Below are 24,353 nucleotides of genomic sequence, written 5' to 3'. Positions count from 1 at the left end.
TGTCTTAAAGTAGATGGCTTCCCTGGTAGCTCAGACGGTAAAGAATCTGCCTGCAGTGCTGGAGAGCCGGGTTCAATTTCTGGGTCATAAAGATCCTCTGGAGAAGGGAACAGCTACCCACTCCAGTATTCTTGCCTATAGAATTCCATGGACAGAGGAGCCTGGTGGGCTACAGTCCACGGGGTCACAAAGAGTCAGACATGACTGAGCACATGCACACACACACACACACACACACATACGAAGATGGTTTTCCACACTGTTTCTAAGTGTATGGTTTTGTCTCATCTCCTAGGTAAGACAGACCCATGCCTGTGCTCGCTTGCCCATTATGTAGCCCAGGGTTCTCAACTGGAGGCAGTTCCTCCCTGCTGCAGAAGTCACTTGGCAATGTTTGGAGACATTTTTGCTTGTCACAAGTAAAGGGAGGGGGCGCTACCACTGGCATCTGGTGAGTAGAGGTCAGGGATGCTGCTAAACATCCTACGATACACAGAACAGACCCCATTCCCAGGAATTACCTGGTCCCAAGTGTCAATGATGGGCTTCCCGGTGGCTCAGGGATAAAGAATCTGCCTGCAATTCAGGAAACATGAGTTCGATCTCTGGGTCCGGAAGATCCCCTGGAGGAGGGCATGGCAACCCACTCCAGTATTCTTGCCTGGAGAATGCCATGTATTGAAGAGCCTGGCCAGCTATAGTCTATAGTGTTGCAAAGAGTTGGACACGACTGAAGCGACTGAGCATGCACACATGCACACACAAGTGTCAGTGATGAAGAGGGTGAGAAACCTGATGGAGCCAGAGCCTGCAGCACTGATGCTGTGTTGACAGCTTGGCAGGACACAGTTACTGGCTTTCGGATCACTGGGGTCTTTCTTAGAAGGTAATCTCGAGAATCTAATCTACTTTGCTTCCAGTGGAGCTAATCTTGTTTCTGGGGAAGAAGGGAAAAGGGCACTCTGCTGGCTTGATGGTTGGCATTTTCTCACCTCATCAACTCTACAAGATAAGGTTGTTTCTTTCATTTCAATGATTAGGTGATTTAGGTTCCAGATACCCAATGATTGGCCTGGAGTTGATCCTTCTGACTGCAAACTCAGGCCCTTCCCATTGCCCAGGGGAATTTCCTGTCCAGATCTCCACAGGATCCACATTCTTCACTCCTCACCTACTGGGGAGGGCTCACTACTGCTGCAAATCTGATGACTGGGTGATCAGGGAATGAGATCTTCTGATCTTAAAGTGGCCACTAACTTACTGTGTTGTTCCTGCAAGTTGCTTCCCCTCTCTGGGCCTCAGTTTCTTTGTTTATAAAACAACAGAATTGGACTAATTAGTGTCTCCTAACTTCACCTGAACCAGAGTAGATTACCTCCATCTTCATCTAGATCACAAAACTGGGCACACTTTTTAAAATTTTTAGACATTTTACATTTTTGTCTGTTCAGTGAGGCATGTGGGATGGGATCTTAGTTCCCTGACCAGGGATTTACCTACTGCATCCCCTGCAGGGGAGGCCCGGAGTCTTAATCACCGAACCACTGGGGAAGTCCAAAACTGGACACGGTTTTTTTTTGGCTCTTTGTTGCAATGTGTGGTCTCCCTAGTTGTGGCGTGCAGGCTTAGTTGCTCCACAACATGTGGGATCTTAGTCCTGTGACCAGGGATCGAACCCGAGTCCTCTGCAATGGAAGATGGATTCTTAACCGCTGGGCCACCAGGGAAGTCCCTATTCTTTTTTTAACAGGGCACTCTTTGAAGCATGTTTCTCTTTTGTTTGTCATCCTACACTTCATCCCCACTCCGTACCCATGCAGGAAAACACGCTTGTATTCCACACACTGGGACTCCCTTAAAAGCCTAGTACAATGACTAGCTCATGGGTCCTATTTGAAATTTTGAAAAACCTATTCCAGTTTTTGAAACTGAAACTAAAACATATCTTTCTCCTAAAATTAGTGCTCTAAAGCAAAGTCTCCAATCTAACATTATCCCTAAATTGGACCTAAAATATCTAAGTGGAAGTGTTAGTTGCTCAGTCATGTCTGAATCTTTGTGACCCCATGGACTGTAAGCCTGCCGGGCTCCTCTGTCCATGGAATTCTCCAGGCAAGAATACTGGAATGGGTTGCCATTCCTTCTCCAGGGGATCTTCCCAACCCAGAGATTGAACCCGGATTCTTTACTGTCTGAGCCACCGGGAAGCCCAGCATATCTAAGAGTGTAGCTTATTTCTGACAGGAAGCCATCGATTTAGATTTAGTTGCTCAAGGAAAGAGCTAGGGTTTTGTTTCCTTTTTTTTCCCTACTCAAGTGGTGCTTGTTCACTGTTGACAGATTAGAAAAGCACATGTGAAAAAGGAAAACAAAAATCACCCGTAATCTTGCCCCTTAAATGTAACTATTGAGAATATTCTGGCTTTATATTCATCCAGACTTTTATTTTTTCTATTTGTGTATAAATGTGCATGTTCAAGTAAAAAGTAGAGCCTATATACTGATTATTTTTTTCTCACATGCCTCAGAGGGTGGGACTTGATAGTGAAGTCACTGAAACCCACCAGTCAATACAAGAGTAAGCCAATCTCTCCACGCCTCAGTGGGTTTTGTTTGTTTTTATTTTTAAATTTTATTGAAATATAGCTCATTGACAATGTTGTGTTAATTCCTGTTATACAGCAAAGTGATTCAATTATATATTCTTTTTCGTATTCTTTTCCCTTATGGGTTATCACAGGCTATTGGATATAGTTCCCTGGGCTATACAGTAGGACCTTGTTGTTTATCCATCCTATATATGGAAGTTTGCAGCTGCTAAGCCCAGACTCCTCATCCTTCCCTCTCCCACCCTGCTTGGCAACCACATGTCTATTCTGTATGTTTGTGAGCCTGTTTCTCTTTCATGGATAAGTTCATTTGCGTCGTATTCTGGATTCCACATATAAGTGATAGCATATGATATTTCTCTTTCTCTTTATGATTTACGTTGCTTAGTATGATCATCTCTAGTTCCATCCATGTTGCTGCAAATGCAAGCCTCTGTGTTTTATCTGTAAAATGGAGGTAACAATACCTGCCTAACCCTACTCCTTATTGAGGGGACTAGACGTTACGTAAATTACCCAGCTATCTAGTGTTGGCCTACAGTAGATGCTAAGTACAAGATAATTAGTTATGCTCATATCACCTTCTTTTTATTTCTTAACCAAACCAATAATCAAGATTTGGATTCAGAAGGCCTGAGCTGCAATCAAAACATTTCTTTATCTTTAAGAGTTCCTGCCTAATATTAAAGCCAATCAAAACCAAAATTAACAAGGGGAGATGCAAGAAAACCAACCCCAAGTCTCAGACACCCAGGACACTTTAATCAGGAGTGTGTGTTCACTCTTCGAGAATCTAATCCTCATCAAGTCCCCTTCCTGGTCTAAGTAGCTCTGATTCAGTTTTTTATAAAATGTAAAACTGATGCAAAATACATATCAAAATATTTTTATTACTTAGTTGGCCTTGGCCACAGCATCAGTGATTCAGTTTCAGAAGGACTTCTCATCCAGAATTGCCTGTTAAACCTCCTGAGAGAGGACTGACTTCTGCTTCCTTGCAGTTAGAGAAAAAAATGTTTTACAAGAGAATAGTTGTCCCATTTTTATTTTAAATTCTAAGAAGAAGTAGCATTCCTAGAACAGAGAGGGTTCTAACTGAATGGTTTGTGATGTAACTTCTGTGTTTAACGGAGGAGATGGCTAATAATAATACTTAAGGGTGGGGAGGGGGTGAAACCTCAGAGCAAATAACAGAGAAGTTACATCGAAAACCATACTTGATTCAGACCCAGGCAGTTGGGATGCAGGCACTAAAGTCCAAGAGGCCAGGCCCCACCCACTTTGTATTGGGAACCTAGTGCTGAAGCGTTGGTGAATGGGTTTCTCAGTTTTCTGATGGCCCAAACCAAAAGGAAGACAGTATCTTTCATCCTCCTTCAGGAAGCATTTAGGAGTGCTTACTATAGCCTGGGCCCTTCATTAAGAACCAATAATAGAAAGACAAATGGGACCAATTCCTGCTTTGGAGAAGCTCACAGGTTACTGGGGTAAGCAATTCTGCACATTGTACAACAGAGCATTGCAGTAGCGGGCAGATATAGTACCCCGATGGAGGCATGGCCTGAATGTGCTGGGCAAAGAGGATCCAGCCTTCTGTGCTGCCCGTGGCTCCGCCTCCTGACTGTGCCCAGATGGGTGAGCTCTGCTCGCTGAGCTGGGAGGTGTCTTCTCATTTTGCACCCTGGAGGAACCAGGTCAGAGATCACATCCTTTCCTGGCCCAGGGAAACTTTGGTGATGGTTGGTAATGGCTTTGTGTAGTCAACTGGGAAGATCTCATTGAGAGGGTAACATGGAAGCCAAACCTAGGAGTGAGGGAGCCAGTTATTTGGGTATCAGAGCAAAGAGCCTTCCTGGAAGAGGGACACAGGTTCAGATCCCAAGGAGGAGTAGGGGTGCCTGGATGCCTGGAATGTTTGCTGGGTGGCAAAGGAGGTGTGTGGCTGCAGCGGGTATGTGGGTGAGTGTACAGGAGGGGCTGGGGGCGGGGGTCAGATCTGGAGTCTGTTGGGTACATGCTGTAGAGCCTTTAATGTTACTTTAAGGCCTGTGGCTTGTGCTCTGTGTGATATGAAGTCATCTGGGGGCTTTGAGCAAGAGGAATGGCATTGTCACTCCAGCTGCTATACTGGGAATTGACCATAGGCTTTGCGGGAAACCAGTTAGAAGTTACTGCAAAATTCAAGGAGATAGATGGTGGTGGCTTGGACCATTTCCATCACCCTGAAAAGCTGAGGGGGAAAGTGTGCAAGGGGACAGATGAGGCACAGATCCAAGATAGTTTTTTGCTGATAAGATGTTAGCAAAGAGTCTCACTGTAATATAATTTATTATTACCATGAGTCAGACTTTATTTACTGGTTCCACTGACATTTGTTCCACCCTGGCTGCCTGCTAGGTCCCCTGTTAGACACTTGGAACAGCAAGTACAATCTACCCCTTGAGACTCTCAGTGGAGCAGAATTATAGAGATTCTACCCAAATATAACATCATCAGCACCACAAAAAACCCCAGCTGCTGTTTTTACAAATATAGGGAAACATTAGCCAAAACACTGAGGATTTACTATGTGCTTGACAAGCCCATGTTTATGATTATGATATGTGATTGTTATAATTATTACAGTTGGATGCTCTTCTTTATAACCCAACTAGACCGCTACAAATTAGGAAACTAGTGGCCAACAACCTAATATTCCAGCCTAAAAATGTTATTTCTGGGCTCTGCAATCCAGCATGACCAAGACCCCTAACACCCTAGTGCCTCCCCAAAACCTATCATAGAAAATGCATGTGCCATTTTTTTCCAAACATCTTCTCCCTTCATAACCCATGGAATCATGTTACTAGTCCCTTAATCTCACTGATTGGTCAGCCTATTTAAGTACTATTTATTGCATGTCTGTTTTTCCATGTCATTCTTTGCCTTAAAGAAGGTTAAGCTGAAACGGCAGCTCAGCTTCGGAGATGTTACCGTCCAAATTGCATGCGCTTTTCTGCCTCTGCACCTGCCTTGCGCTGGTTTATCCTTTTGACTGGCAAGACCTGAATCCAGTTGCCTATATTGAATCACCAGGTAAGAGGTATATTTGTTCAAGGGCTTGAACTATCCACCTGTTGCCAGACTCGAAGTGGCCCCAGGGAAGTTATGTGTGGGATCATCTAAGAAGATGCTGATGGGGATCCTTAATTCTCCTGAGGGAATGGAGGGGCCTCATTCTTTCTTCTTCCTACTAACCGAGAGAAAGAAGTACCTTCTTCTTCAACATCAGAACTGTAAGACAGGGACTTCCCCGGCAGTCCTGTGGTTAAGACTCTGCACTTCCAGTGCAGGGTATATGGGTTCAGTCCCTGGTCGGGGAAGTAAGATCCCACATGCGGCATGGCCAAAAGAAAAAAGACTGCAGGACTGCTCAGATGAGGCCTTTTCAGACAAGCTGGAAGCTCAGTTTGCAATCACCGGGGAGAAGGTCCACGCTGCCTTTTTTCTACATCACTGCCCTGACCCATGCCCTCTGGGTACAGTAACACATCTCTCCTGGAGTACCCTCCGAGGCAACCCCAAACCTGCCCCCAAGATGGTGAAGAAGAGGCAGGTGTCTCGATCAACAGATGTAGTCCTGGTTGATGGTGGGAAGGTGTTAGAAGATGGTGATTTAGAGTTTGGATACAGAGGGAGACAACCTTTTCTATCTAATGACAGGAGAAAGCAGGGACCAGCAGGCACTTGGAGTCCCAGATAAGCATGGATGTGCATCCCCGCTCTTTCTTACCTTTTGTGGGGAGGGAAGGAGAGGAGGCGACAGAGGATGAGATGATTGGATGGCATCACCAACTCAATGGACATAAGTTTGAGCAAACTCTGGGAGATAGTGAAGGACAGGGAAGCCTGGAGTACTGCCGTCCTTGGGGTCGCAAAGAGTCGGACGCGACTGAGCAACTGAGCAACATTGACAAAAGAAAGGAGGCGGCGGCTTGGTCAAGCCCAGGAGTGGTGGCCAGACTGGGACAGCCATCTCTAGACAGGGACATCTATGACCCCTAAAAGGACCTTGATTGCAAAGTGATTCCTTCTGGAGTCTTGAGAATTCTTGCTAATTCCAGAGAGTTGGGCTCAGGAATTTTCTCCTCTGCTCGGGTGAGCAGTGTTGGTGACCTCTGAAAGGTACTATACTGTCTGAACCTACCGACCTGTGCAACTAGGGAGACATGACTTCTCTGAATCTAGGTGTGCAGGGTTGATGGGTGACTCCTGACTGTGACATTTACCAAGGATCTTTCATAACCCACTGCCTTACTAATCTGGCCCTACTTCATAGCTGGGGAAATGAACACAACAGCAGAAGAGAGACTAGGTCTTCTATGTTTGCATAGAAATGGCCTCTTATCTCACAGGTCCATACATGCAACAATACTTGCCAGAAAGGTGGGGCATGAGTCATACCCCATTGGTGACTAACACAGAGGGCTCATAATCGAGTTCAGGGGCCTGCAGCCTGATTATATTAATTCTCTTATTGTCTTATCTGTAGGTTGAAAACAGGTAGCATCTGATGTGATGAGCAGATTCTTTTACATAATGTGCTTTATATTGGTACAGGGTGGGAATTTCAAAACATGTTCCCTATTCCCCCATGTTTGAAAATAACTTGAAAGCTGTTATTGAGCCAGCAGAAATTTGAGGACACTGCTTGATTCATCTGTCATCCCAGCCCATTCATTCTAAATACTCAAAAAAGAATGCATGAATATGTTTTAAATTATTAGAAATAGTTTATTCAATAAAAGATGAAAGTAATGTATGATTATTTGTATCATTCGTACTAAATGAATACATAGAAAATATGGTCATATAGCTAAAAGGTTTATCAGCATGGCTAGAGATGTCCCATTTGTTAATGGAGGACATAAAACCATAAAGAGACAGTCATTTTCCTCACATTTGTACAATCCATCTCCAACCCCAGAAATAGACATTGGGACTATTTGATAAATGAACATCACCAAAAATGTATACTAAGATTAATAGCATACCATAGATTCTAATGCACCTATTAAAATGAAGTTGAAGAAAAATAGGAAGTGACATCTATAAGTTCTGAACCATGAAACAGTATCATCTAGAGAGTGGCCATGCAACCTGGCAAGTCTCCTACCTATCTCTTTTTTTTCATGAGGTGTGCTGATCGATGGCTAGAGAATGGGAAATCCAGAATCCTATCCATTAGCTATGGGCTGCTGAACCTTTTCTTTTTTTAAAACTTTACTGAAATATAGTTGATTTACATGTTGTATTTAATTTCTCCTATACAGAAAAGTGAATCAGTTACACACACACACACACATACACACACATGAGGTCCTCCAGCCACAGGGCCCCGGAGACCTATACTCAAACCCCAGCTTAAAGTTTTCTGAGACCTTCTCAGGGGTCAGGCATCCTGGAACTGGCAGCCTTGCACTCTCACCTTGACCTGGGCTCCTGAACGCTGGATGAGGCTTTTTGGTAGGGCAGGTTTTAAAGGACCAGGTTACTCAGGTGAATGGAAAGGTTCCCAGAGCCTGGGTGGAACTGACATCTCATAAGAGCAACCTTGTGCAACATGGAATCTCCCCATGGCCCTAGAACTGAACACTCAATTCCAGAGGTTGTACCTCCCAGGCAGCTGTGGGTTCTCTGGGGCTCCTCACCAAACTGTGGTTTGAGTCCCTGTGGCCACACCATGGTTCCTGTGGGTCGGGGATACAGGAGAACCCAGGCTGTTCGTCACAGGCCTGCCCTTCTGTCCTCCGGACTTGAAGTCTTGCTATTACATTATGAAAGACCACTCAGCCGACAGTCTTAAATGGGAGAGAAAAAGCCTTTTGTAATTCTAAATAGACCCTAAAATGTTAGCCTTTAGGGAAAGCATTTTAAAGAATTGTTTCAGAGGAAATGCCTTGGATTTCGTATTTATACAGAGAAAAATGGTATGATCTAGCATGCGTGCCTGCTAAGTTGCTTCAGTCATGTCTGACTCTGTGTGACCCCATGGACTGCAGCCCACCAGGCTTCTTTGTCCGTGGGATTCTCCAGGCAAGAATACTGGAGTGGGTTTTCTGCCTCCTTCAAGGGATCTTCCTGACCCAGGGATTGACCCCACATCTCTTATGTCTTCTGCATTGGCAGGCAGGTTCTTTACCACTCACACCACCTGGGAAGCCCATGATCTAGTGTAGATCTGCTAAAACTCCTCTTCGGGCTTGAATTTGGGTAAACCAGAGTTAGCTAACTCTAGGGAAGGGGCAAATAACCTCAGTTGTCTGCCTTTTATAGGTGGTGGTCATAACGCACCTGTAAGTCAAGTCAGGACATGAATTTGAGTGAGTTCTGGGCGTTGGTGTTGGACAGGGAAGCCTGGCACACTGCAGTCCACGGGGTTGCAAAGAGTTAGACATGACTGAGTGACTGAACTGAACTGGCCAAGTCAAGCTACCTTGATTTATATGATCACTGATCCTTACAGCTGTCCTGAGGGCTGGCCAAGTGATTGTATCCCCACTTTACAAATGAGGATCAGAGAAGGGGGTAAAATGCCTAGGGCAGAGCAGCATAGCTTGTAAGATGTACAACTGGAACCCAAGATAGCATCACTTGGCTCCAGCACCAGGGTCCATTCATTGCAACCACTGCCTTCCTTGGAGCTACCTCCTACAATTCGAACATGAATTGCTGACTGTGTGTCAGGCCAGGTGGTCTGGTACCTTAGCCCAGTGCTTCTGACAAACGATACAACTTTTCAGATTCAGTAGAATTGAGGTGAGGCCTAAGAGCCTCATCCCCAGTCTTGCGTTTGATGCCGTGATGCTGGCCCATGGACCAACTTAAAGTAGCAAGGCCTCATGAATTGAAAGGCTCCTCACTGGCAGGTGTTTCACACCCAAGTGTGGAGGATGTAAATGACTTCTTCTCATGACTCAACACCTTTCTGAGAGATGCCCTATGAAGTCAGATGCCATACATAACATAGTTTGCAGTGTCTACGTGGCAGAGGCAGAGTGTGATAGAAAGCATGAAAAGACTGTCCAGCAAAGTAATCAGCTCACACAGTCCAGAAGAAGGAATGGAGCAGGCTAGCTGAATCTAGAAAAGTGAGTCAGATGCATTGATATGTGGTCTCACCATGCTGAAATTAAATGTGGACTTGATTGTGGGTTAGAAAGGAGAACAGGTGAGACTTCAGGTGTGTTGAAGGGTTTTGGTGCCAGAGAGAGAAAATATTTCAAAAATGGGTGGATAAAAGAATATATGCCATAAAGCATTTAACAGAGACAGAAGAGACCCAGTGATAGTGTAAAGTTTAGTTCTGGTCATTTTCACAAATATTTGTTGCGCTCCAATCATTGCGCCAGACTTTGTGTTAAAGATCCGAGGATACAAAGATATGGATGCGGCTCTTATGAGATACTCTTAGGAGACAGAGTAGTAAAACATAAGTTTAGTCTAATGTGATAGGAAGGAAGATAAAAATATATACAGGGAATTTATTTAATACTGAGGGTGAGTCTGAGGAATCAGAGAAGGTTTCAGAGAAGACCTGACATCCAATCAAGATGTTAAAGGTTGAATAGGAGTTTGCCACGGGGATTTCAAATGCAGGGAACAGCATTTACTCAGGCGCAGATACAAGGAACAGCCCACTGTTGCTCAGAAGTGCCAGAGCACACAGAAGGAAGGTAACTTACAGGGGAAAAGAAGAAGAGTAGGAAGCAATGGACCTTTAGATCACCGAGGGTTTTTCTCACAGTGCCCAGGAACTTGGGGTTTAACTTGTACACCTATGAATCTCTCTGAGTTTCAATCCCCCAGTAGAGAAAAGAAGCCACCCCACACTGGAAGGCATTGTGGATTTATATATAATCTACAAACTGCCTTCCAGAAAGATTCCAATACATGCTCTCTTCAAGGAAAAACAACTGGTGGAAGGAAGGCATTGAAGGATTTGAAGACTTGCCTGGTGAGGTTCATACTTTAAATCCTTCCAGAAACTGTGTGAAGGATACAGTTGAAGGGGTCAGGATCCAAGGTGAACAGGATGTTCAGGAGAGATGGTAACTGTCTGGTCAAAAGCACTGAAGGTGTAAGCGAGACAGGTGAGCTAGCAGAGCAGAGACATACTGGAGAGAGAATGTGAAGCTAAAAACAAATGTTAGAAGTTGGAACTTGGTTGGATGTAGATGGCAAGGAAGAAACAGGAGAGTAGCATGATTCCTAGATCTCTGCCCTGGGATCCCCAGGCTATGGAATTCTGGAGTTGCAGGCTGTGTTGTTGGAGGGTGAAGTGGGGGAGTTGGGAGACAGTCATGTACTTTCACTCTGGACCATGGGCTTTGCTGATCCTGTGGGAAGGTTGTCAGATGCAGATATCCAGTGGGAAGATGTGAGCCCAAATCTGAAATATCAGGTAAAGTTCATGTTTAGGAAAAACAGATTTAGGGAGTGGTCTTTAATATGCTCTGGATAGGAGTAGCAGGTAAGGGCAAAGCTACAAGGATTAGGAGGTGATGATGATCTTAAATATCTCAGGAGAAGGGGGATGTCGACTGCCATCTTTTTCCTCACCCAGTTCTTCACATGCAGAGGGTCTTCAATAACTATTTGTGTATTTTACTAGTTAGTGAAGAAATGAAGGCCAGAAACTATGGGTGGTCATTTGATTCCCTCCAAGTTTCTTGGCATAATCAAGTCTGGGGAGTTGTGGATGACAAGCGAAATAATATTGACCTGTTTTCCAGCATGGGTCAGTAAGATACAAGCTCTGATGGCTGCTGCAAACATTGGTCAATCTAAAATCCCCAGAGGAAATGGATCTTATTCCGTCGGTTGTACAGACTTGATGTTTGATTACACTAATAAGGTAATGTTTTAATACCATTTATCCTTATATTCTAATATTAACTGTGGCTATGGTCCATAAGAAGGTTTTGAAAACTGACCCTGCTCTCACCTGAGAATGACTTATTTTGTCATTGGTATGATTTCATGGCAAGCCTTTGGCTGGTGAAGCCATTCCTCAGGTCACTGCTGTCTTCAGATTAACTTATCCATAAACTCAGTTTTCCTCCCTTCTCTAATGTCTGAAACCAGGCTGCTCATACTTTCTTTTCATTCAAAAAGCATATTTTTCTCTTTCTATTCCTTTTGACTATATTCAGTCACCATGGCAACTTATCAAAAAAAGCTCTCTGGACCTCTTTAGGCACAATAGAGGTATTTGGGTCCCCACTAATTAAATATGCAAAACAGCTGTTGGAATAGGTTTGAGAAGCAACTTGACTAAAAGCACATTCATGTCCTTCCTCTACAGGGCACCTTCTTGCGTTTGTATTATCCATCTCAAGATGATGATCACTCCGACACCCTTTGGATCCCAAACAAAGAATATTTTTTGGGTCTTAGTAAATTTCTTGGAACACACTGGCTTGTGGGCAAAATTATGGGCTTATTCTTCGGTAAGATTTCTGTTGATCCTGCTTTGTAAGCTCTAGACTATAAGGAAAGCTTGAAAACAGCAAGAGTTTCAGGCAGTTAAAGATCAAAGTAGATTGTCTCCAGTCTAAACATCTCCTAAGATGACAAAGTATTACTTAAAAGACCAGGTGACTATCAGAGAATCAAGGGTTCTTGTTTTGTCTGTTCTGAATATGACAGGGTGGGTGGAGGGAGTGAAGGTATCAGACTTTCAGACAGGCTCCAACATCTTTCTATGGGTGGTCAGATTTTGCCTTCTTCCATTCTCTGTGGGGGCAATAATGTGATGAGAACAGCAATTGGGCTGGTGTGACCTCTCCCTTCTATGCTATGTGCTGAAGTGTGTTTTACAGTTGGGCAAAGAGAGAAAGAAGGCAGAAGCCACCTTACCTCTCTATATCCTAAACCAAGGAGTGAAAGCTAATTTCTTATTTATCATAAATGAGGAACTCCACTCTCATTCCCATAACCACCCCCAAGGGGCCAGCCTCTCTCACTAAGACAATTGATGTGCATTCATCACTTAGTATGTCTACATTTCATTAATATTGGCTTTTGTCCTTTATCTGTTTCACCAGATACTACTCTTGACCTGGTGTTAACTACATCTTCAAATTTCCCCCTCAAAACTACCTACACCTTTTGGCATTCGTTTTAAACGTCTCCTTGGAGTTTTCTTAATAGCCCACTTTATATGAGAAATGATGAACATAATTACACATCTTTATGATGCTGAATCAGAGAAGGCAATGGCACCCCACTCCAATACTCTTGCCTGGAAAATCCCATGGACAGAGGAGCCTAGAAGGCTGAAGCCCATGGGGTCACTGAGGTCAGACACGACTGAGCAACTTCACTTTCACTTTTCACTTTCATGCATTGGAGAAGGAAATGGCAACCCACTCCAGTGTTCTTGCCTGGAGAATCCCAGGGACGGGGGAGCCTGGCAGGCTGCCATCTATGGGGTCTCACAGAGTCGGACACAACTGAAGTGACTTAGCAGCAGCAGCAGCATGATGCTGAATAGTTTACAGGTCACTGCTATAGCAATCTTTACATTCGGTTTCTGTGGGCACATCTCCATTGTATTGATGAGAAAGTGGAACACAAATAATTGATGATAATGATGACCATAATAAGTGAGAAGTGAAGGAAAAGACCACGGCCTCCATTCTGAGCCCTTAACTATGTGACTGGATAGGTGTGCTTTACATATTGTTGTTGTTCAGTCGCTAAGTCGTGTATGACTCTTCGCGACCCCATGGCCTGCAGCACGCCAGGCTTCCCTGTCCTCCACTGTTCCCGGAATTTGCCCAAGTTCATGTCAGTTGAGTCAGTGATGCTATCTACATATATTCCCACTTAAATATGATTCTCACCAACCCCCCATGAGAGAGCTATATTTTCCTTCACTTTACTGAAGAAGACTCTGAGGCTCAGAGAGTTCTCTTGACCTGCACAAGGTCAGCAGCAACTCAGTGGCAGAACTTCATCCAAAGCCACATCTGAGGGTGAAGTCTAAGGTCTCCCCATCTTTCTCTTGACCTTGATCAAATTAGAGTTGGAGGAGTTTCCCATTTGAAGATTCTGAATCTCAGTTTAATGTTCCTGAGGTTTACTTGTTGTTTGGTTTCAGAACATTCCCTTTGAAGTTTTGCCAAGATCTGTGATTGATGATAAGGAGCAGCCTTCCTGAATACACCTCTCAGTAGGAAATGTCTCACCTCAAGTTCAGAGCTGACAGTGAGAACTAATAATTCATGATCGTATGGTCTTAAGAAAAAAAAACCAAATGGTTCATGCCCATGCTTGGTGGTATCTAGTAGGAGACTTTTTTTCACATGAATTTACTATTGATGCATAAAAGAATAAATTCCATGGGTCAGGTTTTTATACTCAGGAGATGTAGGTTAAATTAACCAGCGATATTCAAGTCAGAAAAAGACACTAATTATCACCTCCCACTGCTCTCTAGGTTCAATGACAACTCCTGCAGCCTGGAATGCACATCTGAGGACTGGGGAAAAATACCCACTAATTATTTTTTCTCATGGTCTTGGAGCATTCAGGTAAAGTGTCAAGAGGCTGAACAATTTTAGCCTCCAGGGATCAATGACTGAATGCATTCCCCCTAAAAAAAAATAGGGGGACAGCAGATTTTGGAGTGTCAGGCTGGTCCGAGTCCTGGGAGGACTTGGAGTTCCTTCAGAATTAGCTGTGATCTACGTACTAATCAGTCCTTAGCCTTGTCTTTTCCTGCCGCCAGCCCATGGAGACCAGCCTCACAACAGAGGAGAGGGGCGGTTGCAATTTGGGTGGTTGTCTTTCTATATAACAGTATTTACACTCTCAAAATCATTCACTGTATTAGTTCAGGTTCTCCAAGAAATAGACACCATGATTAGATTAGCTGTGAAAGGCATGTATTGGGAAATGCCCATGAAGGATAGAAGGGAAGGAACAGAGAAGATGGGGAGAGATTTCAGCCTATGATGCAGGCTGGACAGTTGAGAAGGAGATGGGAAACAGAAGGACTGGGTATGAAGGGTATGAATGTGGTACAGTTCTAAGAAAAACTGGGCCAGGCTGATGGAGGTAGAGCTTGACCAAGACTTGCTCACCAGAGTCCTGCATCTCATAGGAAGGGACCTATGGTAAATACACGCCATGTCCTGTCACTGGAACCAACCTACAGGAAGTCTTGCTTTACTTGGATCCACTGGGGCAGGAGCTGGGTGGGCTCTTTAGTCAACTATGGTCTCTGGATCATGACAGGTAGCATGTTTTCATGGCTACCACCCCATCTTCTTTTTTTCGACATTTTCTCAACTCCCTTCCCATCTTCTGCCTCAGGTTTGTAAGAATTTTAGAAAAGGAAAAGTGGCTTGTAGCTGGTAAAAAAAATCAGGTAGCATCTGCAATGAGAAATTTTCACTTGTTTAATTGTAGCCCAACTGGTTATTTGATTCCTATGAGACCAACGATTGGCATCTTAGACTCCGAGGACCACATTCAGCCTGCATCTGTGTATACGGTTCTATTGAAACACCAGCCACACTCATTTACTTTCCCCATTGTCTCTTCTAGTCTTGTGCTACAGCGGCAGAACTGAGTCTGATACAAATAACATAAGGCCCACAGAGCTGGAAGCAATTACTCTCTGGCTTTTTACAGAAAAGGTTTTGCTGATCCCTGTACTAGATGATTTTCCCTTCCTGAGATGGCCTTCCATCATCAGGAGTAGAAAACATGATACTCGCCGACCTCCTTTTTGTTCTTTAAGGCCATTTACTCTGGAATACATAAAAGGCAGGAGTTCCCTTTTGATCCAGTGGTTAAGACTTTGCCTTCAAATCCTGGGGGTGCAAGTTCAATCCCTGGTCAGGGAGTTAGGATCCCACACGCCTCGAGAACCAAACCAAACCAAACAAAAAACAGAGGCAATATTATAATGAATTCAACAAAGACTTTAAAAATGGTTCACATTAAAAAAAAAAAAAAAGAATACATAATAGGAGAAGAAGATTGTGCAGAACCAAGATGTGGAAGGGATTCTAAATGTAGTTGCTTATTAGCACATGACTCTTCAACCATCTCACCCTGTCTAGTTATTTACCTAACAGCTGACTTGTGTTTGGTATTTCCACTGTTTTAGACATGGTTATAAGCACTGAACATGTGTTAACTTACTAAATCCTTATAATAATCCCACCAGGTCCCAGATGTTATAACATCACCCTTCTGCAGGTAAAGAACCAAGGCAGAGAGAAGATAACGTGATTTATCCCAGGTAGACAGCTAGTAAGTGAAGGAGCCAGGATCCAATAACCTGCGGTGGTCAGAGTGTAGGAACTGTTGTCTTAAGCATCACATTGTACAACCTGCCTATGTTAGTATTTTCTTATCGTGACCTAGTAACTGGGACTTCCCTGGTGGTACAGTGGTTAAGGCTCTGTGCTTCCAACAGGGACGTGAGTTCAATCCCTGGCCAGGGAACTAAAGTCCCCATGCCACTTGGTGTAGCCAAAAAATGAAAAAAAAAAAAAAATAAATAACAACAACCAAAAAACCTTATAATTATTCTAAAGCCAAGACTTTATTATCTGTCCCCACTGATGAGGACAGGAATGGAGTAATGTAAGTATTTAAAGTCATGTAACTGGAAACAGGCAGAGCCAAGATTTAAACTCAGAACTCTCAAAGGCAATATTTATAATCACTGCACCAGTGTTTCTCAGCCTTGGTACCCTGGATGCTTTGGACTGGATCATTTCCTGTTGTGGAGGTAGTCCTGTACATCAGAGAATGGTTTTAGCAGTATCTCTACCCACTGGACGGCAGTAATATACCCCCCACTACTCCTGATAATGAAAATACCTCCAGACATTGTCAAGTATCCCCAGAGGACTAAAATCAGCCCCCTTTGAGAACCACAGCCCCGTGCTTTACCCCAGGGCACTCCTACCGGGGGATAATTACCATCCAATTCCCAGGTTTTATTTGTGGATCCCTTGTAATTGTGACTGGTAGTTGAATGCTTCTCTCATTTTTGTTTTGCAGGACGATTTATTCTGCTATTGGCATTGACCTGGCATCCCACGGGTTTATAGTTGCTGCTGTAGAACACAGGTACGTCACTTGGTATGTGGCTGAGCTCTACCTTTCTTAAAGGTTTATACAAAGTACTGTTAGAGGGAATTCCTTGGTGGTGCAGTGGTTGGGACCCATTCTCACTGTCGAGGACCTGTGTTCAATGCCTGGTGGGGAACGAAAATCCTATAAGCTGTGCCACTCAGCAGGAAAAAAAAAATACTGATACAGTTGTCAACTATGGTTACCCATGACTGAGAAGAAAAAGAGACTGAATTAGATTGTCGTGTATATAAAAAAACAGCTAACATTTCTAGAGTTTGTGTTCATATACCATCATTGAACTCATCATTGTGTTCATTGAGTGCTGTGTTCATATACCATCTCATTTAATCTTCTTAACAATCCTTTAAGATGTTACTATCACTGTTTCAAGGGAGGCAGAATATGAAGCCGAGGAAGGGTAATTTGCCCCAAACTACACAGCTAGTAAGTGGTGGTGCTGGGATCTGATTCGGGAGAGAATGTTCCACTCCAGGGTCTCCCAGAATTGTGAAGACAGAGTGCCTTCTTTACAGGCAACAATGTCTTTTTCTTAGAACTCCCTTGGGGGCCTCTTTGATTTAAAAAAAAAAATGTAGAGTGGAAGAAGGGAAGTCAGAAAGAGTCAAGGATGGGAGTGAGGAACATGCGTGATACAAGTCATTGATTCTGTTTGTATTGTAGAGATGGCTCTGCATCCTCGACATACTATTTCAAGGACCAGTCTGCTGTAGAAATAGGCAACAAGTCTTGGCTCTATCTCAGAACCCTGAAGCGAGGAGAGGAGGAGTTTCCTTTACGAAATGAGCAGGTATGTTGAGGAAGAGAAGAGGTGGCACGCCTACACCAAAAGGTGTAGGTGAAATGATGACATTTGTTCATTTAATTATCTTACATTGGGCAGACTGCGCCCCTAGGTCTCCTTACTTCCCATTCCCAAAAGATATGTCAAAAGATTCCCTGAGTGATCAAATTCCCTTAATGAAATATCTGGATCGCAGTAAAAACAAAGACCAACATGAAAATCCTAGGAGATGACTGAATACTCAGAATTCTTTTGTGTTAGAACTAAAGTCTACTTTTCACTGAGGTGATAGAGAATATTATTAAGAGTTCAGGCCTTAGAATGCAACTTTCTTTGTTTGAATCCTGATACCATTACTCTGCAGGTGCAGTGGGCTTATCTTGGACAAGTTACTTATTCTTTTTGTTTTGTTTCCATGCTTTATCTGTTATGAAATAATGAACATTAACAGTATCTCATATGAGGCTTTGAGGGAGACCAAGTGAATTAAAGCATATTGTTTTCTACCTGTGCCAAGCTTTATGGCTTCCCAGGTGGCTCAATGGTAAAGAATCCACCTGCAATGCAGGAGACCCGGGTTTGATCCCTGGGTTGGAACCCACTCCAGTATTCTTGCCTGGGACATCCCATGGACGGAGGAGCCTGGTGGGCTACAGTCCTTGGAGTCACCAAAGAGTTGGACACGACTGAGTGAACAACAAGCCAGACTTTATAGTGGGTGCTTTTACATGGATTATTGCACTTAATCCCACCTGCATTTCACTGAGGTGGACATTATTAGACAATAAATGGAAGCCCAGAGAGGTTAAGCAAATCCTCTGAGGTCACACAGTGGGTAAGCAACAGAGCCAGGATTTAGACTAAGCGATGACCACCTGCAAAGCTGGGGCCTGGGTCATTATGTAGGTTGTGTTCTATAGGCAACCAATTTTTTTCCCTGTGTTTCACCCTCTACACAAACTTTAAATGTTACAGCTTTTTACTTTGTCATGTCCTTCTTATAATAATCCTATTAGTTACGGCAACGAGCAAAGGAATGTTCTCAAGCTCTCAGTTTGATTCTGGACATTGATCATGGGAGGCCAGTGACGAATGTACTAGATTTAGAGTTTGATGTGGAACAGCTGAAGGTGAGCTTAAAAAAATTCATTTTCCCTTGGCCTGGACGTCTTTGTTGCTCTTATTATTGTCTGTTTTACTGCTGTAATACAAGGTACAACATGATAAAGGGCTGCAAAAAAATAAAAAGAGTACTGGGAAAGTATTCCAACAACAAGAAATGCATTAGGTTGAAGTACGTGTACAATTGCCACCAGCCACCTTTGATCTACAAAAAAAAAATGGTAATTTCGTATGTTCAATATAATATAAACAGTGGAAGTATTGTAATTTCTTGGGCAGCTCCTGCATCTTTTTGAACTTGATCCTGAAACACTGGTCAAAAGTTTTAGACAAAATGTTGGGGTAGGGTAGAAGAACAGCACAGTGGATAGTGTGCTTGAAGACTCAGAAGTGTGTGGGGGTGTGGAGTACAAGGGAGGGAACAAACTAAGATGATGGTCTGTCCTCTGGAGTATGAGTCATTTGTGTCGTTCAACTAGCCACTCCTATCTCCATGGCTTTGGACGTGTGGTCCCCTTGGCCTGACTCCCCGTCCTCCTGACTTAGACCTGCTAAATCATCAACCTAAGTCAGGCATCTCCTTATCCATGAAGCTTGCCTGGACCCCGCTGCCCATCTGGACTGGGCTAGCCATCTATCACACATGCTCCTTGGCACCTCCTTACCTCATCTGCATTGTGTATCTGTAACTCCTTCCCCAGTAGACTAGGAACTCATGGGAAATGAACTGCAGTGCCTGGCGCAGAGCAGGTGTTCAATAAATACTCAGAGAATGGACAAAGTCATGAATGTGGAGTGCGGGAGAGGGAGCCATCAGCAATGACATTGATGTTCCAAGTGTGGGTGATGAAGAAAGCCGTGAAGTTCACTTCTTTATTTGAGGTTTTTGTTTGTTTTTCTTTTGGTGCTGAAACCAAAGAAGTTTTTGTATATATATATATATATATATATAAAACTTATATATATGTTTTATAAGTATATATATATGTTTTATAAGTATTATATATATAACATGTTTTTAAATAGAAGTGTTCGTGTGTGTGTATATATATATATATAGAGAGAGAGAGAGAGGGAGAGAGAGAGGCAAGTATGTGTATGTACATATGTGTGGGTGTGTGGGTGCATGTGAGTGTGTATATATTTCTTTTCTAAGAATCAAGGTACTTAACCGTGCCTGTGAAATAATAATCTTGTGATTTACAAAATCTCTGCCTATCCTCTGAACAGCCTGTGAGATACTTATGCATTTATATCATGCTTTTTTCACATAGGACTCTATTGATAGGGATAAAATAGCCGTTATTGGACATTCTTTTGGTGGAGCCACAGTTATTCAGACTCTTAGTGAAGACCAGAGATTCAGGTAAGAGAATAAGGCTGAGAGAGAGAATGCTAAGTTATTGGAACAGGGGGAAGTGGTAACACATGTGATATTGAATGTATCCAGTTCTTAGTGAGGAAGAGATCTTTTGGAGTTCACAAGTCCATTCTTCTTCCTCCATAAAATCCTTCACATGAATTTTCCTAAACAGAAACATTGACTTTGGCTATTGAAAATTCTCCCCATCTCTGTTTTTCCTCATTATTATTTATCTGTTCAAGGGCTTATCATTTTCATTTGGAAATTTATCTTTATATATACATATTATCTGTGACATAATGATAATAATGTTGTCATCTTATACTATTTTCTAGATTCCCCAATTGGCAGGGCATTAAAAAAAAACTGTTTTACATTTAATTTATTGACAGTAATTCACATTTACACTATCTAGCTCCAGGTTTTCATACATGAAATTTTTACTGAGAACATACCACCCACCTCCAAACTTTTATTCTTTGTATCTCAGCTTTGACATCCTTTTCTCTCAGAAGTTGACTCCAATTCTATGTTAGATGGGCAGGGCATTTTTAAATTATTATTTTTTCCATCTTTAAGGTTGAGCATGGGATAAAATTGCATAGCTACTGGAGTGGAAGTCAGGACCCCAGTCTTCTAACTTGAAGGAACATTTTCTTTCTTGAAGCGTTTCATCCCAAGCTGATGAGATCATGTAGAATCGACCACGTAGAAAGTAGACAGGATCATGCGTGAAACTTCAGCTCACATTTCTTAAAAGCTATTTCAACATAAGAAGATCCTCTTCTTTCATCCATTTAGCACATAAAATAGAGTCTCCAAAAGGCCAAGAAACATTGGATAACTTAACTTTAAAAAAAGAAAATGAATTACATTTTCAAATGATATACTCCATATGCTTTTCTTCAACTCTCCCAGGGGAAATATCTTTACACGCAAAGGAAAGAGTCTAACTGTTACTCAGAAAGATATAATGATGAGTACATGACAGGGTCCAGAAGAACTAGAAAGACAGGGGCAATAGTGTATAGACTATTTTTTCAGACACTCCACAATTTTATAGAATTACTTATTTTAAAATTTATCTTGAAGGATGACAAAAAATTTTTTAATGTTTTTAAGGGTTGTAATTCTCAAATGCCTCCTAAAGAAAATGGTGATTTTATTACAAGTTTGCTGCCTTGCAAAGCTAATGATATCCCCTTCCCACACTGAAGGGTAATACCTCTTCCGCCCAGTGAGATCACCCATAATGAACCAGTGAGGTGTTTGTCTCCGAATCCCTGTGATATTAGAAATCCCTGTATGCGGGCAGCATGTAACCAGCCTTCTTCCATCAGGTGTGGCATTGCTCTGGATGCATGGATGTTTCCTGTGGGTGATGAAGTATATTCCAGAATTCCTCAACCCCTCTTTTTTATCAACTCGGAACGATTCCAATACCCTTCTAATATCATAAGAATGAAAAAATGCTTCTTACCTGATAGAGAACGAAAAATGATTACAATCAGGTGAGTATCAGTAAGTGACATTACATCATCTGAAACGGAAACCTGAAACTGGGATACACAATCCATGAATATCACTGAGTAGCTAGTCTAGAATTGTTCAGTTTGTTGTTTAGACTTGGAATAAGGGAGACTATTAGGTAATCTCAGTTTCCAAGTGCATTTAGACTTCCTCTTTTTAAAATGCACTTTTTTTGAGTAGTGTTTGTATATATCGTGCATATGCTGATAATTAAAATTTGCATCAGGATGCATGCTACTGCTATCTGAATATAAGAGCAGGCCTACACATTTTTAGGACTGGGGTAGAACTGTACAAAAAAGATCTTCACGACCCAGATAATCACGATGGTGTGATCACTCATCTAGAGCCAGACATCCTGGAATGAATGTGAAGTCAAGTGGGCCTTAGGAAGCATAAGGAACAAAGCTAGTGGATGTGATGGAATTCCAGCTGAGCTATTTCAAATCCTGAAAGATGATGCTGTGAAAGTGCTGCACTCAATATGCCAGCAAATTTGGAAAACTCAGCAGTGGCCACAGGACTGGAAAAGGTCAGTTTTCATTCCGATCCCAAAGAAAGGCAATGCAAAAGAATGCTCAAACTATCACACAATTGCACTCATCTCAAATGCTAATAAAGTAATGCTCAAAATTCTCCAAGCCAGGCTTCAGCAATATGTGAACCATGAACTTCCTGATATACAAGCTGGTTTTAGAAAAGGCAGAGGAACCAGAGATCAAACTGCCAACATCTGCTGGATCATCAAAAAAGCAAGAGAGTTCCAGAAAAACATCTATTTCTGCTTTATTGACTATGCTAAAGCCTTTGACTGTGTAGATCACAATAAACTGTGGAAAATTCTGAAAGAGATGGGAATACCAGACCACCTGACCTGCTTCTTGAGACATCTGTATGCAGGTCAGGAAGCAACAGTTAGAACTGGACATGGAACAACAGACTGGTTCCAAATAGGACAAGGAGTACGTCAAGGCTGTATATTGTCACCCTGCTTATTTAACTTCTATGCAGAGTACATCATGAGAAATGCTGGGCTGGAAGAAGCACAAGGTGGAATCAAGATTGCCGGGAGAAATATCAATAACCTCAGCTATGCAGATGACACCACCCTTATGGCAGAAAGTGAAGAGGAACTAAAAAGCCTCTTGATGAAAGTAAAAGTGGAGAGTGAAAAATTTGGCTTAAAGCTCAACATTCAGAAAACAAAGATCATGGCATCTGGTCCCATCACTTCATGGAAAATAGATGGGGAAACAGTAGAAACAGTGTCAGACTTTATCTTTTTGGGCTCCAAAATCACTGCAGATGGTGACTGCAGCCAGGAAATTAAAAGACGCTTATTCCTTGGAAGGAAAGTTATGACCAACCTAGATAGCATATTCAAAAGCAGAGACATTACTTTGCCAACAAAGGTCCATCTAGTCAAGGCTATGGTTTTTCCTGTGGTCATGTATGGATGTGAGAGTTGGACTGTGAAGAGGGCTGAGCGCCGAAGAGTTGATGCTTTTGAACTGTGGTGTTGGAGAAGACTCTTGAGAGTCCCTTGGACTGCAAGGAGATCCAACCAGTCCATTCTGAAGGAGATCAGCCCTGGGATTTCTTTGGAAGGAATGATGCTAAAGCTGAAACTCCAGTACTCTGGCCACCTCATATGAAGAATTGACTCATTGGAAAAGACTCTGATGCTGGGAGGGATTGAGGGCAGGAGGAGAAGGGGACGACAGAGGATGAGATGGCTGGATGGCATCACCGACTCGATGGACGTGAGTCTGAGTGAACTCCGGGAGTTGGTGATGGACAGGGAGGCCTGGTGTGCTGCGATTCATGGGGTCACAAAGAGTCGGACGTGACTGAGCGACTGAACTGAACTGAACTGAGGGGGAAGTATTCCATCATTAGGCTTGGCTTAGAACATTTTTTTTTTTTTAAGTAAGATGATCTGCTGAGATCTGCTGTGTGTTTACTCGTTTGGTAAGTATATGAATTTATTAATTTCCAAAGCTATAATGGGATCCCTTTGAGAGTTGACAATATACTTATATCATGGATAAAAAAGAATTCCCATAGGGTTTTGAAGTCATAGTGAGATGTTACAAAAACTGGGCTTCTGCTTCTGTCTGAAACCTGATTTACTTAGAAGGGCAGAGAAGAGGCGCCAGGAAGTAAACACACACAGTAAAGGCAATAAACACTCTGGAGACAGAACGGAGGGATCTTTTCTAAGTGAAAGTGAAAGTGTTAGTCGCTCAATAGTGTCTGACTCTTGTGACCGCAAGGACTGTAGATCACCAGGCTCCTCTGTCCATGGAATTCTCCAGGCTAGAATACTGGAGTGGGTAGCTGTTCCCTTCTCCAGAGGATCTTCTCAACCCAGGAATCAAACCTGGATCTGCCCTTTGCAGGCAGATTCTTTACAGTCTTTGAGCCACCAAGTAAGGTGCTCATAAAAGGCTGCTTAGAAGAAAGGGTGGTACAGTTGGGTCTTAAAGAATCAAAAGACTTTAGATAGATGGTGAGAAAGGACCCAGATATTTAAGGTAAGGAGGTCAATTTAGCTTATTGGTATATGCAAGTCTATTTAATTCTAAAACAGAAATAGTAGAGAATACTCAACCTTCCTTATTAGGCTATCACTCTGTCCGTTTTTTCCCTTCTCTGCTTCCCTGTCCTGACTTCTGTTTACTCTGACTTCTGCAATCTGTCTTCCTGACCTTGGCAGTGAGCTGAAGCTGGCCCCACTAAGGATACAGATGGCCCCGTTGCTATTGGCAGTGTCAGCCCT

At 42.8% G+C, this 24,353-nt stretch overlaps 1 protein-coding gene across 11 annotated transcripts in view; it reads left to right on the top strand.

Moving 5' to 3' along the window:
* The window catches only part of PLA2G7 (phospholipase A2 group VII), a 38,275-nt gene that overhangs the window by 11,169 nt on the left and 2,753 nt on the right, over nt 1-24,353 (top strand). For 4 of the 11 annotated variants that reach the window (XM_086371993.1, XM_086371990.1, XM_086371994.1 and 1 more), the window contains 9 exons: nt 5,542-5,684; nt 11,384-11,505; nt 11,956-12,100; nt 14,095-14,188; nt 16,680-16,748; nt 17,436-17,562; nt 18,573-18,686; nt 19,953-20,044; nt 21,382-21,552. In XM_086371993.1, the coding sequence (XP_086228119.1) occupies nt 5,576-5,684; nt 11,384-11,505; nt 11,956-12,100; nt 14,095-14,188; nt 16,680-16,748; nt 17,436-17,562; nt 18,573-18,686; nt 19,953-20,044; nt 21,382-21,552 (1,043 nt within the window). In that variant the 5' untranslated portion in view covers nt 5,542-5,575. Of the gene's footprint in view, nt 1-295; nt 452-5,541; nt 5,685-11,383; nt 11,506-11,955; nt 12,101-14,094; nt 14,189-16,679; nt 16,749-17,435; nt 17,563-18,572; nt 18,687-19,952; nt 20,045-21,381; nt 21,553-24,353 lie in introns of all 11 variants that reach the window. The other 7 variants (XM_086371998.1, XM_086371997.1, XM_086372001.1 and 4 more) reach the window with 3 other exon arrangements.

The sequence above is a fragment of the Bos grunniens genome, chromosome 23 (assembly GCF_055505025.1).
Source record: "Bos grunniens cultivar Pamir isolate PY7600 chromosome 23, Bosgru_T2T1.0, whole genome shotgun sequence".
NCBI classification, from domain to species: Eukaryota; Metazoa; Chordata; class Mammalia; order Artiodactyla; family Bovidae; genus Bos; species Bos grunniens.
The sequence above is the reverse complement of the archived record's forward strand: the minus strand, read 5'-3'. Positions and strand labels throughout refer to the sequence as shown.